Consider the following 16,760-nt stretch of genomic DNA (forward strand, 5'->3'; position numbering starts at 1 on the left):
CTAAAATGTTAAATATATTTTGATTTTTTTTAACACCTCTTTGGTTACTACATGATTCCATGTGTTATTTCATAGTTTTGATGTTTTCACTATTATCCTACAATGTAGAAAATAGTTTTTTTTTTAATAAAGAAAACCCCTTGAATGAGTAGGTGTGTCCAAACTTTAGACTGGTACTGTAAGTATTCAGACCCTTTGGAATGAGGTTCTAAATTGAGCTCAGGTGCATCCTGTTTCCATTGATCATCCTTGAGATGTTTCTACAACTTGATTGGTATCCCACCTGAGGTAAATTCAATTGATTGGATGATTTGGAAAGGCACACACCTGTCTGTATAAGGTCCCACAGTTGACAGTGCATGTCAGAGCAAAAACCAAGCCATGAAGTCAAAGGAATTGTACGTAGAGCTCCGAGACAGGATTGTGTCGAGGCACAGATCTCGGGAAGGGTACCAAAACATTTCTGAAGCATTGAAGGTACCCAAGAACACAGTGGCCTCCATCATTCTTAAATGGAAGAAGTTTGGAACCACCAAGACTCTTCCTAGAGCTGGCTGCCAGGCCAAACTGAGCAATCGAGGACGAAGGGCCTTGGTCAGGGAGGTGATAAAGAACCTGATGGTCACTCTGACAGAGCTCCAAAGTTCCCCTGTGGAGATGGGAGAACATTCCAGAAGGACAACCATCTCTGCAGCACTCCACTAATCAGACCTTTATGGTAGAGTGGCCAGACGGAAGCCACTCCTCAGAAAAAGGCACATGACAGCCTGCTTGGAGTTTGCCAAAAGGTACCTAAAGACTCTCAGACCATGAGAAACAAGATTCTCTGGTCTGCTGAAACCAAGATTGAACTCTTTGGCCTGAATGTCAAGCGTCAAGTCTGGAGGAAACCTGGCACCATCCCTATGGTGAAGTATGGTGGTGGTATCATCATGCTGTGGGGATGTTTTTCAGCAGCAGGAACTGGGAGACTAGTCAGGATCGAGGCAAAGATGAACGGAGCAAAGTACAGAGAGATCCTTGATGAAAACCTGCTCCAGAGAGCTATGGACTTCAGACTGGGACAAAGGTTCACCTTCCAACAGGACAACAGCCCTAAGCTGTTTAGACACACGATGTTTGTCCATTGTTGTGACTTAGATGAAGATCAGATCAAATTTGACGACCAATTTATGCAGAAATCCAGGTAATTCCAAAGGGTTCACATACATTTTCTTGCCACTGTATGTAAATAAGGTCTTTCTGTTTTAAATATTTATTACATTTGCTAAAATTTAAAAAACAGTTTTCGCTTTTTCATTATGGGGTGTAGACTGATGAGGGAAAAGTTTGGAGCCTGCTGGTTTTACGTTTTACGTTCTACCTGATAATGAATTGCACCCCCCTGGTGTCACAGGTCTAAATCAGGCCCTGATTAGAGGGGAATCACCCACCTGGGTCCCAGGTCTAAATCAGGCCCTGATTGGAGGGGAATCACCCACCTGGTGTCCCAGGTCTAAATCAGGCCCTGATTGGAGGGGAATCACCCACCTGGTGTCCCAGGTCTAAATCAGGCCCTGATTGGAGGGGAATCACCCAGGGGAACAATGAAAAAACACATTGGAACTGGCTTGGAGGTCCAGATTTGAGTTTGAAAGCGCAACACAATAGTTTTCAACATACCAGTATTGGTGTAAACTTTCTAAAGAAATGCTGGTATAAATAATACAATATATATTTAAGTTACATACGTATAAACAAAGTTATTACATTTAAGTTAATTATCAATAAAAAAAAACGCAATGCCGTGAAAAAATAGTTGTACTGCACTAGATTAGGGGTACCCAAACGTTTTCGTTCGGGTCCCCCCTTCCAGCATTGAGGGACATCTACCCAATCGAAATCGAAATTCGAAATTGCACCTTGTGCGTTCTAATAGTACAATCACTGAACTCGATTTTTTTTAAAATCGATATTCCCAAAATTTAGTACGTCTTTGTAGGGGGACTCTTATTTTGAGGAAAAATAATCCGCGACCGTGCTGCCAGCATTATATCCTACTGCCAGGAGAACGGTAATATATATTTCCGTCTATTGGTAGATGAGTGGAGTCATTGCCCTTAACTGCTGATGACAGGGCAGTTTTATTTTTTCTTTCTCGGTAACTGTTCTTGGATTGTGTGGAAGTGTCCCAGAACTGGTCCCAGAACGGTTTTAAAAGAGGAAACCAATTTGTCCCGACTATCACATGCACAGCACAGCACTGTTTTGGCCGCGGGCAGCATATCATTCTTAGGGTCGTGATCAGATACCACATGACCCATCTATTCAACGTTAGGGAAATCAAATATTTATCTGGGGACATGGATCAAGTTTACCTCAAACTTTAATTCAACTGTCTTCTCTAGTAGCCTACTTGTGCTCGCGGACTCATTTCTTGGTTTCTTAGGGCAGTTAGAGCGACAGAGCGAGAGAGAACCGGAACTAAGAAGCAAATGATCTCCTAAGAAGAGGACATCGGAGTTATTTCTGAATGTTGTTGAGGCTTGTCCAAATAGCCAGACAACCATGGTAACACCAGTGCAACTTTTTATCACATTTGTGCTTCTCGTGTTGAGTTTGGCAGACGATAATAAACTAAAACACAAACCAGCCTCAAAACCGGTCCGACTGTTCACAGACGAAGATTTAAAAAGGCACGATGGGAGTGAGGTAGGTACTTGTTATTATGTAAGTCTATGGGTAGGCTAGCTCTGGTCGATGGCGTTAGGTCGCGTTCCTTCACTAGTAGTAGTAGTAGTAGTAGTGGAGGAACACGCACTAACGCCTTGGACCAGAGCTACGGGTGTAGCTAAACCGTGATCTTCACTACAGTAGTCCTAGTCTACAGTAGACTAATGGAGGTATGAATAGCTCGTCTTGGTATATGTAAATGCAATGGACTATCACGCGGGAGGGTGTGGTCAGCCAACACAATGACATCGTTTTCTTTATCACTGATAATGCTAATTGATCTTTAAAAAACATAATGTAACTGTTGCTGTGTTTTAGGACGGGCATCCCATTTACATGGCCATAAAAGGAGTGGTGTTTGATGTTACCAAGGGGAAAGGTAAATAGCACACACACAATGTTGGGATCCTCCCCATCTCTGGAACAGTGGGCGATTTAAAGGTATCAAACTCCACAGACTGCTAGTGTGGCGTGATGATAATGTCACCAATGATATCAATAGTAGTTCAGGCCAGTAGAGAGACAAGATAAAGTTATGTGTCAATGCTGAATGAATGATCCTTCACAATCACTGGTATCTGCATAGGAAGCTGTGTAATTATCAGGGTTGGGGTCAATGCCATTTCAATTGCAGTCAATTCATAAAGTAAACCAAATTCCAATTCCACATTTTTCTACTTGAAAAGCATTGAAGAGAATTGGAATTCGAGTTTGAATTGTCTGGAATTTAAATAGAATTGACTCCAATCCTGGTGATTACATTGGAAATAACAAGATAGATAGATAACAGGGGAAAAGGATAAGGGTTTTTTGATGTGAGGCCCATACAAACTGCAAATATGTAACAGCTGTAAGTACTGAGGAGCTATTGTTACAGTGGGACTAATATAGTTTATCTTTGTAGAGTTCTATGGGAAAGATGGACCATACAATGCCTTGGTTGGAAAGGACTGCACCAGGGCTGTGGCCAAAATGTCCCTTGAGCCAGCTGATCTGACTTCTGACACTGTGAGTGAAGGAAAACAAAACAAACGGTTGGGCTGGGGAAGGGGTGCAGCGTCATGAAGGGGAAGGGGTGCAGCGTCATGAAGGGGAAGGGGTGCAGCGTCATGAAGGGGAAGGGGTGCAGCTTCATCAAGGGGTGCAGCGTCACCACGGGGAAGGGGTGCAGCGTCATCAAGGGGAAGGGGTGCAGCGTCATCAAGGGGAAGGGGTGCAGCGTCATCAAGGGGAAGGGGTGCAGCGTCATGAAGGGGAAGGGGTGCAGCGTCATGAAGGGGAAGGGGTGCAGCGTCATGAAGGGGAAGGGGTGCAGCGTCATGAAGGGGAAGGGGTGCAGCGTCACCAAGGGGAAGGGGTGCAGCGTCATGAAGGGGAAGGGGTGCAGCGTCATGAAGGGGAAGGGGTGCAGCTTCACCAAGGGGTGCAGTGTCATCAAGGGGAAGGGGTGCAGCTTCATCAAAGGGAAGGGGTGCAGCGTCATGAAGGGGAAGGGGTGCAGCGTCATGAAGGGGAAGGGGTGCAGCTTCATCAAGGGGTGCAGCGTCACCACGGGGAAGGGGTGCAGCGTCATCAAGGGGAAGGGGTGCAGCGTCATGAAGGGGAAGGGGTGCAGCGTCATCAAGGGGAAGGGGTGCAGCGTCATCAAGGGGAAGGGGTGCAGTGTCATGAAGGGGAAGGGGTGCAGCGTCATCAAGGGGTGCAGCGTCATCAAGGGGTGCAGCGTCATCAAGGGGTGCAGCGTCATCAAGGGGTGCAGTGTCATCAAGGGGTGCAGTGTCATCAAGGGGTGCAGCGTCATCAAGGGGAAGGGGTGCAGCGTCACCAAGGGGTGCAGTGTCATCAAGGGGAAGGGGTGCAGCTTCATCAAGGGGAAGGGGTGCAGCGTCATCAAGGGGAAGGGGTGCAGTGTCATCAAGGGGTGCATTGTCATCAAGGGGAAGTGGTGCAGCTTCATGAAGGGGAAGGGGTGCAGCTTCATGAAGGGGAAGGGGTGCAGCTTCATGAAGGGGAAGGGGTGCAGCTCCATCAAGGGGAAGGGCTGCAGCGTCATCAAGGGGAAGGGGTGCAGCGTCATCAAGGGGTGCAGTGTCATCAAGGGGAAGGGGTGAAGCGTCATGAAGGGGTGCAGCGTCATCAAGGGGAAGGGGTGCAGCTTCATGAAGGGGAAGGGGTGCAGCTTCATCAAGGGGAAGGGGTGCAACGTCATCAAGGGGAAGGGCTGCAGCGTCCTCAAGGGGAAGGGGTGCAGCGTCATCAAGGGGAAGGGGTGCAGCGTCATGAAGGGGAAGGGGTGCAGCGTCATGAAGGGGAAGGGGTGCAGCGTCATGAAGGGGAAGGGGTGCAGCGTCATGAAGGGGAAGGGGTGCAGCGTCATGAAGGGGAAGGGGTGCAGCGTCATCAAGGGGAAGGGGTGCAGCGTCAAGGGGAAGGGGTGCAGCGTCACCAAGGGGTGCAGTGTCATCAAGGGGAAGGGGTGCAGTGTCATCAAGGGGAAGGGGTGCAGCTTCATCAAGGGGAAGGGGTGCAGCGTCAAGGGGAAGGGGTGCAGCGTCATGAAGGGGAAGGGGTGCAGCTTCATCAAGGGGTGCAGCGTCACCACGGGGAAGGGGTGCAGCGTCATCAAGAGGAAGGGGTGCAGCGTCAAGGGGAAGGGGTGCAGCGTCATGAAGGGGAAGGGGTGAAGCGTCATCAAGGGGAAGGGGTGCAGCGTCATGAAGGGGAAGGGGTGCAGCGTCATCAAGGGGTGCAGCGTCATCAAGGGGTGCAGCGTCATCAAGGGGTGCAGTGTCATCAAGGGGAAGGGGTGCAGTGTCATCAAGGGGTGCAGCGTCATCAAGGGGAAGGGGTGCAGCGTCACCAAGGGGTGCAGTGTCATCAAGGGGAAGGGGTGCAGCTTCATCAAGGGGAAGGGGTGCATTGTCATCAAGGGGAAGGGGTGCAGCTTCATGAAGGGGAAGGGGTGCAGCTTCATGAAGGGGAAGGGGTGCAGCTTCATGAAGGGGAAGGGGTGCAGCTTCATCAAGGGGAAGGGGTGCAGCTTCATCAAGGGGAAGGGCTGCAGCGTCATCAAGGGGAAGGGGTGCAGCGTCATCAAGGGGTGCAGTGTCATCAAGGGGAAGGGGTGAAGCGTCATGAAGGGGTGCAGCGTCATCAAGGGGAAGGGGTGCAGCTTCATGAAGGGGAAGGGGTGCAGCTTCATCAAGGGGAAGGGGTGCAACGTCATCAAGGGGAAGGGCTGCAGCGTCATCAAGGGGAAGGGCTGCAGCGTCATCAAGGGGAAGGGGTGCAGCGTCATCAAGGGGAAGGGGTGCAGCGTCATGAAGGGGAAGGGGTGCAGCGTCATGAAGGGGAAGGGGTGCAGCGTCATGAAGGGGAAGGGGTGCAGCGTCATCAAGGGGAAGGGGTGCAGCGTCATCAAGGGGAAGGGGTGCAGCGTCAAGGGGAAGGGTGGCAGCGTCACCAAGGGGTGCAGTGTCATCAAGGGGAAGGGGTGCAGCGTCATGAAGGGGAAGGGGTGCAGCGTCATGAAGGGGAAGGGGTGCAGCGTCATGAAGGGGAAGGGGTGCAGCTTCATCAAGGGGTGCAGCGTCACCACGGGGAAGGGGTGCAGCGTCATCAAGAGGAAGGGGTGCAGCGTCAAGGGGAAGGGGTGCAGCGTCATGAAGGGGAAGGGGTGCAGCGTCATCAAGGGGAAGGGGTGCAGCGTCATGAAGGGGAAGGGGTGCAGCGTCATCAAGGGGTGCAGCGTCATCAAGGGGTGCAGCGTCATCAAGGGGTGCAGCGTCATCAAGGGGTGCAGTGTCATCAAGGGGAAGGGGTGCAGTGTCATCAAGGGGTGCAGCGTCATCAAGGGGAAGGGGTGCAGCGTCACCAAGGGGTGCAGTGTCATCAAGGGGAAGGGGTGCAGCTTCATCAAGGGGAAGGGGTGCAGCGTCATGAAGGGGTGCAGCGTCATCAAGGGGAAGGGGTGCAGTGTCATCAAGGGGTGCATTGTCATCAAGGGGAAGGGGTGCAGCTTCATGAAGGGGAAGGGGTGCAGCTTCATGAAGGGGAAGGGGTGCAGCTTCATGAAGGGGAAGGGGTGCAGCTTCATCAAGGGGAAGGGGTGCAGCTTCATCAAGGGGAAGGGCTGCAGCGTCATCAAGGGGAAGGGGTGCAGCGTCATCAAGGGGTGCAGTGTCATCAAGGGGAAGGGGTGAAGCATCATGAAGGGGTGCAGCGTCATCAAGGGGAAGGGGTGCAGCTTCATGAAGGGGAAGGGGTGCAGCTTCATCAAGGGGAAGGGGTGCAACGTCATCAAGGGGAAGGGCTGCAGCGTCATCAAGGGGAAGGGGTGCAGCGTCATCAAGGGGAAGGGGTGCAACGTCATCAAGGGGAAGGGCTGCAGCGTCATCAAGGGGTGCAGCGTCATCAAGGGGTGCAGCGTCATCAAGGGGTGCAGTGTCATCAAGGGGAAGGGGTAAAGCGTCATGAAGGGGTGCAGCGTCATCAAGGGGAAGGGGTGCAGCTTCATCAAGGGGAAGGGGTGCAGCGTCATCAAGAGGAAGGGGTGCAGCGTCATCAAGGGGAAGGGGTGCAGCGTCATCAAGGGGAAGGGGTGCAGCGTCATCAAGGGGAAGGGGTGCAACATCATCAAGGGGAAGGGGTGCAACGTCATCAAGGGGAAGGGCTGCAGCGTCATCAAGGGGAAGGGGTGCAGCGTCATCAAGGGGTGCAGCGTCATCAAGGGGTGCAGTGTCATCAAGGGGTGCAGTGTCATCAAGGGGAAGGGGTGCAGCGTCATGAAGGGGTGCAGCGTCATCAAGGGGAAGTGGTGCAGCTTCATCAAGGGGAAGGGGTGCAGCGTCATCAAGGGGTGCAGCGTCATCAAGGGGTGCAGCGTCATCAAGGGGTGCAGCGTCATCAAGGGGTGCAGCGTCACCAAGGGGAAGGGGTGCAGCGTCACCAAGGGGAAGGGGTGCAGCGTCACCAAGGGGAAGGGGTGCAGCGTCACCAAGGGGAAGGGGTGCAGCGTCATGAAGGGGAAGGGGTGCAGCGTCATCAAGGGGAAGGGGTGCAGCGTCATGAAGGGGAAGGGGTGCAGCGTCATCAAGGGGTGCAGCGTCATCAAGGGGTGCAGCGTCATCAAGGGGTGCAGTGTCATCAAGGGGTGCAGTGTCATCAAGGGGAAGGGGTGCAGTGTCATCAAGGGGTGCAGCGTCATCAAGGGGAAGGGGTGCAGCGTCACCAAGGGGTGCAGTGTCATCAAGGGGAAGGGGTGCAGCTTCATCAAGGGGAAGGGGTGCAGCGTCATGAAGGGGTGCAGCGTCATCAAGGGGAAGGGGTGCAGTGTCATCAAGGGGTGCATTGTCATCAAGGGGAAGGGGTGCAGCTTCATGAAGGGGAAGGGGTGCAGCTTCATGAAGGGGAAGGGGTGCAGCTTCATGAAGGGGAAGGGGTGCAGCTTCATCAAGGGGAAGGGGTGCAGCTTCATCAAGGGGAAGGGCTGCAGCGTCATCAAGGGGAAGGGGTGCAGCGTCATCAAGGGGTGCAGTGTCATCAAGGGGAAGGGGTGAAGCATCATGAAGGGGTGCAGCGTCATCAAGGGGAAGGGGTGCAGCTTCATGAAGGGGAAGGGGCGCAGCTTCATCAAGGGGAAGGGGTGCAACGTCATCAAGGGGAAGGGCTGCAGCGTCATCAAGGGGAAGGGGTGCAGCGTCATCAAGGGGAAGGGGTGCAACGTCATCAAGGGGAAGGGCTGCAGCGTCATCAAGGGGTGCAGCGTCATCAAGGGGTGCAGCGTCATCAAGGGGTGCAGTGTCATCAAGGGGAAGGGGTAAAGCGTCATGAAGGGGTGCAGCGTCATCAAGGGGAAGGGGTGCAGCTTCATCAAGGGGAAGGGGTGCAGCGTCATCAAGAGGAAGGGGTGCAGCGTCATCAAGGGGAAGGGGTGCAGCGTCATCAAGGGGAAGGGGTGCAGCGTCATCAAGGGGAAGGGGTGCAACGTCATCAAGGGGAAGGGGTGCAACGTCATCAAGGGGAAGGGGTGCAACGTCATCAAGGGGAAGGGGTGCAACGTCATCAAGGGGAAGGGCTGCAGCGTCATCAAGGGGAAGGGGTGCAGCGTCATCAAGGGGTGCAGCGTCATCAAGGGGTGCAGTGTCATCAAGGGGTGCAGTGTCATCAAGGGGAAGGGGTGCAGCGTCATGAAGGGGTGCAGCGTCATCAAGGGGAAGTGGTGCAGCTTCATCAAGGGGAAGGGGTGCAGCGTCATCAAGGGGTGCAGCGTCATCAAGGGGTGCAGCGTCATCAAGGGGTGCAGCGTCATCAAGGGGTGCAGCGTCACCAAGGGGAAGGGGTGCAGCGTCACCAAGGGGAAGGGGTGCAGCGTCACCAAGGGGAAGGGGTGCAGCGTCACCAAGGGGAAGGGGTGCAGCGTCACCAAGGGGTGCAGCGTCACCAAGGGGAAGGGGTGCAGCGTCATCAAGGGGTGCAGCGTCATCAAGGGGAAGTGGTGCAGCGTCATCAAGGGGTGCAGCGTCATCAAGGGGAAGGGGTGCAGCGTCACCAAGGGGAAGGGGTGCAGCGTCACCAAGGGGAAGGGGTGCAGCGTCACCAAGGGGAAGGGGTGCAGCGTCACCAAGGGGAAGGGGGTGCAGCGTCACCAAGTGGAAGGGGTGCAGCGTCATGAAGGGGAAGGGGTGCAGCGTCACCAAGGGGAAGGGGTGCAGCGTCACCAAGGGGAAGGGGTGCAGCGTCACCAAGGGGAAGGGGTGCAGCGTCACCAAGGGGAAGGGGTGCAGCGTCAGCAATGGGAAGGGGGGCAGCGTCACCAAGGGGAAGGGGTGCAGCGTCATCAAGGGGAAGGGGTGCAGCTTCATCAAGGGGTGCAGCGTCATCAAGGGGTGCAGCGTCATCAAGGGGAAGGGGTGCAGCGTCATGAAGGGGTGCAGCTTCATGAAGGGGAAGGGGTGCAGCTTCATGAAAGGGAAGGGGTGCAGCTTCATGAAGGGGAAGGGGTGCAGCTTCATGAAGGGGAAGGGGTGCAGCGTCATCAAGGGGTGCAGCATCATCAAGGGGAAGGGGTGCAGCGTCATCAAGGGGAAGGGGTGCAGCGTCATCAAGGGGTGCAGCCTCATACAGGGGAAGGGGTGCAGCGTCACCAAGGGGAAGGGGTGCAGCGTCATGAAGGGGAAGGGGTGCAGCGTCACCAAGGGGTGCAGCGTCATCAAGGGGTCCAGCGTCACAAAGGGGAAGGGGTGCAGCGTCACAAAGGGGAAGGGGTGCAGCGTCATCAAGGGGAAGGGGTGCAGCGTCATGAAGGGGTGCAGCTTCATGAAGGGGAAGGGGTGCAGCTTCATGAAGGGGAAGGGGTGCAGCTTCATGAAGGGGAAGGGGTGCAGCGTCATTAAGGGGTGCAGCCTTCCCCTTGATGACGCTGCAGCCCTTCCCCTTGATGATGCTGCACCCCATCATGAAGCTGCACCCCTTCCCCTTGATGACGCTGCACCCCTGCATGGGTGCAGCGTCATCAAGGGGTGCAGCGTCATCAAGGGGAAGGGGTGCAGCTTCATCAAGGGGAAGGGGTGCAGCGTCATGAAGGGGTGCAGCTTCATGAAGGGGAAGGGGTGCAGCTTCATGAAGGGGAAGGGGTGCAGCTTCATGAAGGGGAAGGGGTGCAGCTTCATGAAGGTGAAGGGGTGCAGCGTCATCAAGGAGAAGGGGTGCAGCATCATCAAGGGGAAGGGGTGCAGTTTCATCAAGGGGTGCAGCATAATCAAGGGGAAGGGGTGCAGCGTCATCAAGGGGAAGGGGTGCAGCGTCATCAAGGGGAAGGGGTGCAGCGTCATCAAGGGGAAGGGGTGCAGCGTCATCAAGGGGAAGGGCTGCAGCGTCATCAAGGGGAAGGGGTGCAGCGTCATCAAGGGGTGCAGTGTCATCAAGGGGAAGGAGTGCAGCGTCATCAAGGGGAAGGGGTGCAGCGTCATCAAGGGGAAGGGGTGCAGCGTCATCAAGGGGTGCAGTGTCATCAAGGGGAAGGAGTGCAGCGTCATCAAGGGGAAGGGGTGCAGCGTCATCAAGGGGAAGGGGTGCAGCTTTATCAAGGGGTGCAGCCTCATACAGGGGAAGGGGTGCAGCGTCATGAAGGGGAAGGGGTGCAGCGTCACCAAGGGGTGCAGCGTCATCAAGGGGTGCAGCGTCACAAAGGGGAAGGGGTGCAGCGTCACAAAGGGGAAGGGGTGCAGCGTCACAAAGGGGAAGGGGTGCAGCGTCACGAAGGGGAAGAGGTGCAGCATCACGAAGGGGAAGGGGTGCAGCGTCACAAAGGGGAAGGGGTGCAGCGTCATCAAGGGGAAGGGGTGCAGCTTCATCAAGGGGAAGGGGTGCAGCGTCATCAAGGGGAAGGGGTGCAGCGTCACGAAGGGGAAGGGGTGCAGCGTCACGAAGGGGAAGGGGTGCAGCGTCACGAAGGGGAAGGGGTGCAGCGTCATCAAGGGGTGCAGCCTCATACAGGGGAAGGGGTGCAGCGTCACCAAGGGGAAGGGGTGCAGCGTCATGAAGGGGAAGGGGTGCAGCGTCACCAAGGGGTGCAGCGTCATCAAGGGGTGCAGCGTCATGAAGGGGAAGGGGTGCAGCGTCACCAAGGGGAAGGGGTGCAGCGTCACAAAGGGGAAGGGGTGCAGCGTCACTAAGGGGAAGAGGTGCAGCGTCACGAAGGGGAAGGGGTGCAGCGTCACGAAGGGGAATGGGTGCAGCGTCATGAAGGGGAATGGGTGCAGCGTCATGAAGGGGAAGGGGTGCAGCGTCATCAAGGGAAAGGGGTGCAGCGTCACAAAGGGGAAGGGGTGCAGCGACACGAAGGGGAAGAGGTGCAGCGTCACGAAGGGGAAGGGGTGCAGCGTCACGAAGGGGAAGGGGTGCAGCGTCATCAAGGGGAAGGGGTGCAGCGTCATCAAGGGGAAGGGCTGCAGCGTCATCAAGGGGTGCAGCGTCATCAAGGGGTGCAGTGTCATCAAGGGGAAGGGGTGAAGCGTCATGAAGGGGTGCAGCGTCATCAAGGGGAAGGGGTGCAGCTTCATGAAGGGGAAGGGGTGCAGCTTCATCAAGGGGAAGGGCTGCAGCGTCATCAAGGGGAAGGGGTGCAGCGTCATCAAGGGGTGCAGTGTCATCAAGGGGAAGGAGTGCAGCGTCATCAAGGGGAAGGGGTGCAGCGTCATCAAGGGGAAGGGGTGCAGCGTCATCAAGGGGTGCAGCCTCATACAGGGGAAGGGGTGCAGCGTCATGAAGGGGAAGGGGTGCAGCGTCACCAAGGGGTGCAGCGTCATCAAGGGGTGCAGCGTCACAAAGGGGAAGGAGTGCAGCGTCACAAAGGGGAAGGGGTGCAGCGTCACGAAGGGGAAGAGGTGCAGCGTCACGAAGGGGAAGGGGTGCAGCGTCACGAAGGGGAAGGGGTGCAGCGTCATCAAGGGGAAGGGGTGCAGCTTCATCAAGGGGAAGGGGTGCAGCGTCATCAAGGGGAAGGGGTGCAGCGTCACGAAGGGGAATGGGTGCAGCGTCACGAAGGGGAAGGGGTGCAGCGTCATCAAGGGGTGCAGCCTCATACAGGGGAAGGGGTGCAGCGTCACCAAGGGGAAGGGGTGCAGCGTCATGAAGGGGAAGGGGTGCAGCGTCACCAAGGGGTGCAGCGTCATCAAGGGGTGCAGCGTCATGAACGGGAAGGGGTGCAGCGTCACCAAGGGGAAGGGGTGCAGCGTCACAAAGGGGAATGGGTGCAGCGTCACTAAGGGGAAGAGGTGCAGCGTCACGAAGGGGAAGGGGTGCAGCGTCACGAAGGGGAATGGGTGCAGCGTCATGAAGGGGAAGGGGTGCAGCGTCATCAAGGGGAAGGGGTGCAGCGTCACAAAGGGGAAGGGGTGCAGCGACACGAAGGGGAAGAGGTGCAGCGTCACGAAGGGGAAGGGGTGCAGCGTCACAAAGGGGAAGGGGTGCAGCGTCACAAAGGGGAAGGGGTGCAGCGTCATCAAGGGGAAGGGGTGCAGCGTCATCAAGGGGAAGGGGTGCAGCGTCATCAAGGGGAAGGGTGCAGCGTCACGAAGGGGAAGGGGTGCAGCATCACGAAGGGGAAGGGGTGCAGCGTCACGAAGGGGAAGGGGTGCAGCGTCATCAAGGGGTGCAGCCTCATACAGGGGAAGGGGTGCAGCGTCACCAAGGGGAAGGGGTGCAGCGTCATGAAGGGGAAGGGGTGCAGCGTCACCAAGGGGTGCAGCGTCATCAAGGGGTGCAGCGTCATGAAGGGGAAGGGGTGCAGCGTCATGAAGGGGAAGGGGTGCAGCGTCACCAAGGGGAAGGGGTGCAGCGTCACAAAGGGGAAGGGGTGCAGCGTCACTAAGGGGAAGAGGTGCAGCGTCACGAAGGGGAAGGGGTGCAGCGTCACGAAGGGGAAGGGGTGCAGCGTCACGAAGGGGAAGGGGTGCAGCGTCACGAAGGGGAATGGGTGCAGCGTCATGAAGGGGAACGGGTGCAGCGTCACCAAGGGGTGCAGCATCATCAAGGGGTGCAGCGTTATGAAGGGGAAGGGGTGCATCATCACCAAGGGGAAGGGGTGCAGCGTCACCAAGGGGAAGGGGTGCAGCGTCACAAAGGGGAAGGGGTGCAGCGTCACCAAGGGGAAGGGGTGCAGCGTCATCAAGGGGAAGGGGTGCAGCTTCATCAAGGGGAAGGGGTGCAGCTTCATCAAGGGGAAGGGGTGCAGCTTCATCAAGGGGAAGGGGTGCAGCTTCATCAAGGGGAAGGGGTGCAGCTTCATCAAGGGGAAGGGGTGCAGCTTCATCAAGGGGAAGGGGTGCAGCTTCATCAAGGGGAAGGGGTGCAGCTTCATCAAGGGGAAGGGGTGCAGCTTCATCAAGGGGAAGGGGTGCAGCGTCATCAAGGGGAAGGGTTGCAGCGTCATCAAGGGGAAGGGTTGCAGCGTCATCAAGGGGAAGGGTTGCAGCGTCATCAAGGGGAAGGGGTGCAGCGTCATCAAGGGGTGCAGCGTCATCAAGGGGTGCAGCGTCATCAAGGGGACAGTTAAATTGATGGCTAGAGGGCTGGACAAGGTAAAGATGGCTGTAGTAGATGGCATAGCTAGCTAACTGTTGACATGAAACTAAACTCGAGTTTTAAGCCCCGTGTTGAGCTTGTGCGTAGCAGGCAGCTAATTCTTATTTGACCTGTTTGTAGAATGTTAAGTCCCCTTGTTGACTGAGGTGAATGAAACTACAGCATCAAGGTGATAATGGCTAGCTAGAGTCAATGTTGCTTGTTTTTGCTGTCCTCCAAAATTTCATTTTTTTTTCTCCAATTGTGTAGAAATGCAGTAAAAAATAAAAAAATCCTTGAGGGGGGGGGGTGATGCCCCTGCTCTGGTCTGCAAAGAACCTGTGTAGATGTTTAACTCCCATCGAACCCTTTTTTGCAGAACCATAAAGGGTTCTTCAGAAAAGGTTCCACAAAGAACCCATAGAAAACCCTCTTTTTTTTTTCCCCCTTACTATTCTCTTAGTAATGAAATGGGTGTCTCTTGTCCTTTTTTTTTCCTCCCTCTCTCTTTCAGACGGGCCTTACTGAAGAGCAGCTCCAATCCCTAGAGAGTGTATTTGAGGGCACGTACAAGACAAAGTACCCTATTGTAGGCTACACTGCCATACGCATCCTCAACCAGGATGGAAGCCCCAATGAGGACTTCAAGCCTGAAGACCAACCTCATTTTAACATCAGAGACGAGTTCTAATCCAAAGGAGGTTTTTTTTTTGTGGGTACTTTTTTTTTGTTTCTTTTTTTTCTTCTCTGATTATATTTTGTACGCCAACAAATAAACTGTGGAGACCATGAAGATTCAATACTGTGTGATCCTCAATTTGCTCGTGATTTGAAAAAATGATTTATTTATGAATTCCCAGTCAGATCCATTTGTTAGGACTGCATGTCTGGATGTCCTGTGATGAAGCCCGTAAGAAGGGTGGCCTTACCAAGGGTTAGGCAGCCGTGTGTTTCAGCTCTATTTTCCTTTACCTTATTTGGAGACCATATTTATATCTTTTAAAAGAGATGATATTTTAAGATATAATTTTATGTTGACGTCAATGAAAACATGGAATGTTTGTTACAATGTTGTTAGTCAAATACACTTTGTAAAATGTATTTACATTTTAAGAACTGAATGTTTTCCGTTGATCATTTAAATCATTGTAATTGGTTATAATGAGCTATGAAGCTGCACAGGCCCTATACCATTAATTAAATTAGTTTAAAACATTTATTATTATTAAAATAGTAGGAGCGAAAGGTTTGTTGGCTTATTTTCAAATCAAATTTTATTTGTCACATACAAATGTTTAGCAGATGTTCTTGCGAGTGTAGCGAAATGCTTGTGCTTCTAGTTCCGACAATGCATTTCCACCTGGATAGGACAAGTGGTTTCCTCCAGGATAGGACAGGTAATTTCCTCCCGGATAGGACAGGTAGTTTCCTCCCGGATAGGACAGGTAATTTCCTCCTGGATAGGACAGGTAATTTCAACCTGGATAGGACAGGTAATTTCCTCCTGGATAGGACAGGTAATGCAGACATCTTCTACGTAGTAGAATACAGTGCCTTTGGAAGTTCTTCAGACCCCTTGACTTTTTCCACATTTTGTGATGTTACAGCCTTATACTAAAATAGATTAAATATACAATTTTCCTTTAGCAATCTACACACAATACCCCATAATGACATCACAAAACCCCATAATGACATCACAATACCCCACAATGACATCACAAAACCCCATAATGACATCACAATACCCCATAATGATGAAGCAAAAACAGTTTTTTAAATTTGAGCAAATGTATTAAACATTTAAAACAAAAATACCTTATTTATATACAGTGGCGAGAAAAGGTATGTGAACCCTTTGGAATTACATGGATTTCTGCAGAAATTGGTCATCAAATTTCATCTGATCTTAAACTAAGTCACAACAATAGACATACATAGTGTGCTTAAACTAACAACACAAATTATTGTATTCAAAATACATCTTTTAAAGAAAAATACACCTTTTAAACATTCGCAGTGTAGGTTGGGTAAAGTATGTGAACCCCTAGGCTAATGACTTCTCCAAATGCTAATTGGAGTCAGCTAACCTGGAGTCCAATCAATGAGACAAGATTGGAGATGTTGGTTAGAGCTGCCCTGCCCGATAGAAAACACTCACAAAATTTGAGTTTGCTATTCACAAGAAGCATTGCCTGATGTGAACCATGCCTGGAACAAAAAAGATCTCAGAAGACCTAAGATTAAAAATTGTTGACTTGCATAAAGCTGGAAAGGGTTACACAAGTATGTCTAAAAGCCTTGATGTTCATCAATCCAGGGTAAGACAAATTGTCTATAACTGGAGAAAGTTCAAATCAAATCAAATTTATTTATATAGCCCTTCGTACATCAGCTGATATCTCAAAGTGCTGTACAGAAACCCAGCCTAAAACCCCAAACAGCAAGCAATGCAGGTGTAGAAGCACGGTGGCTAGGAAAAACTCCCTAGAAAGGCCAAAACCTAGGAAGAAACCTAGAGAGGAACCAGGCTATGTGGGGTGGCCAGTCCTCTTCTGGCTGTGCCGGGTGGAGATTATAACAGAACATGGTCAAGATGTTCAAATGTTCATAAATGACCAGCATGGTCGAATAATAATAAGGCAGAACAGTTGAAACTGGAGCAGCAGCACAGTCAGGTGGACTGGGGACAGCAAGGAGTCATCATGTCAGGTATTCCTGGGGCATGGTCCTAGGGCTCAGGTCCTCCGAGAGAGAGAAAGAAAGAGAGAATTAGAGAGAGCATATGTGGGATGGCCAGTCCTCTTCTGGCTGTGCCAGGTGGAGATTATAACAGAACATGGCCAAGATGTTCAAATGTTCATAAATGACCAGCATGGTCGAATAATAATAAGGCAGAACAGTTGAAAGAAACTGGAGCAGCAGCACGGCCAGGTGGACTGGTGACAGCAAGGAGTCATCATGTCAGGTAATCCTGGGGCATG

General features: G+C 53.1%; 1 protein-coding gene across 1 annotated transcript; it reads left to right on the forward strand.

The window, feature by feature from the left end:
* Nucleotides 1-1,996: 1,996 nt before the first annotated feature.
* nenf (neudesin neurotrophic factor) lies at nucleotides 1,997-15,021 on the forward strand. Its single transcript, XM_036963126.2, has 4 exons — nucleotides 1,997-2,691; nucleotides 3,031-3,091; nucleotides 3,617-3,720; nucleotides 14,291-15,021. Exons 1-4 carry the CDS (start codon nucleotides 2,548-2,550, stop codon nucleotides 14,465-14,467), a joined length of 486 nt encoding a protein of 161 aa, XP_036819021.1. The 5' UTR covers nucleotides 1,997-2,547; the 3' UTR covers nucleotides 14,468-15,021.
* The last annotated feature ends 1,739 nt before the right edge of the window (nucleotides 15,022-16,760 follow it).

This window comes from Oncorhynchus mykiss, chromosome 25 (genome assembly GCF_057628025.1).
Source record: "Oncorhynchus mykiss isolate SJ-2025 chromosome 25, ASM5762802v1, whole genome shotgun sequence".
Taxonomy (NCBI): domain Eukaryota; kingdom Metazoa; phylum Chordata; class Actinopteri; order Salmoniformes; family Salmonidae; genus Oncorhynchus; species Oncorhynchus mykiss.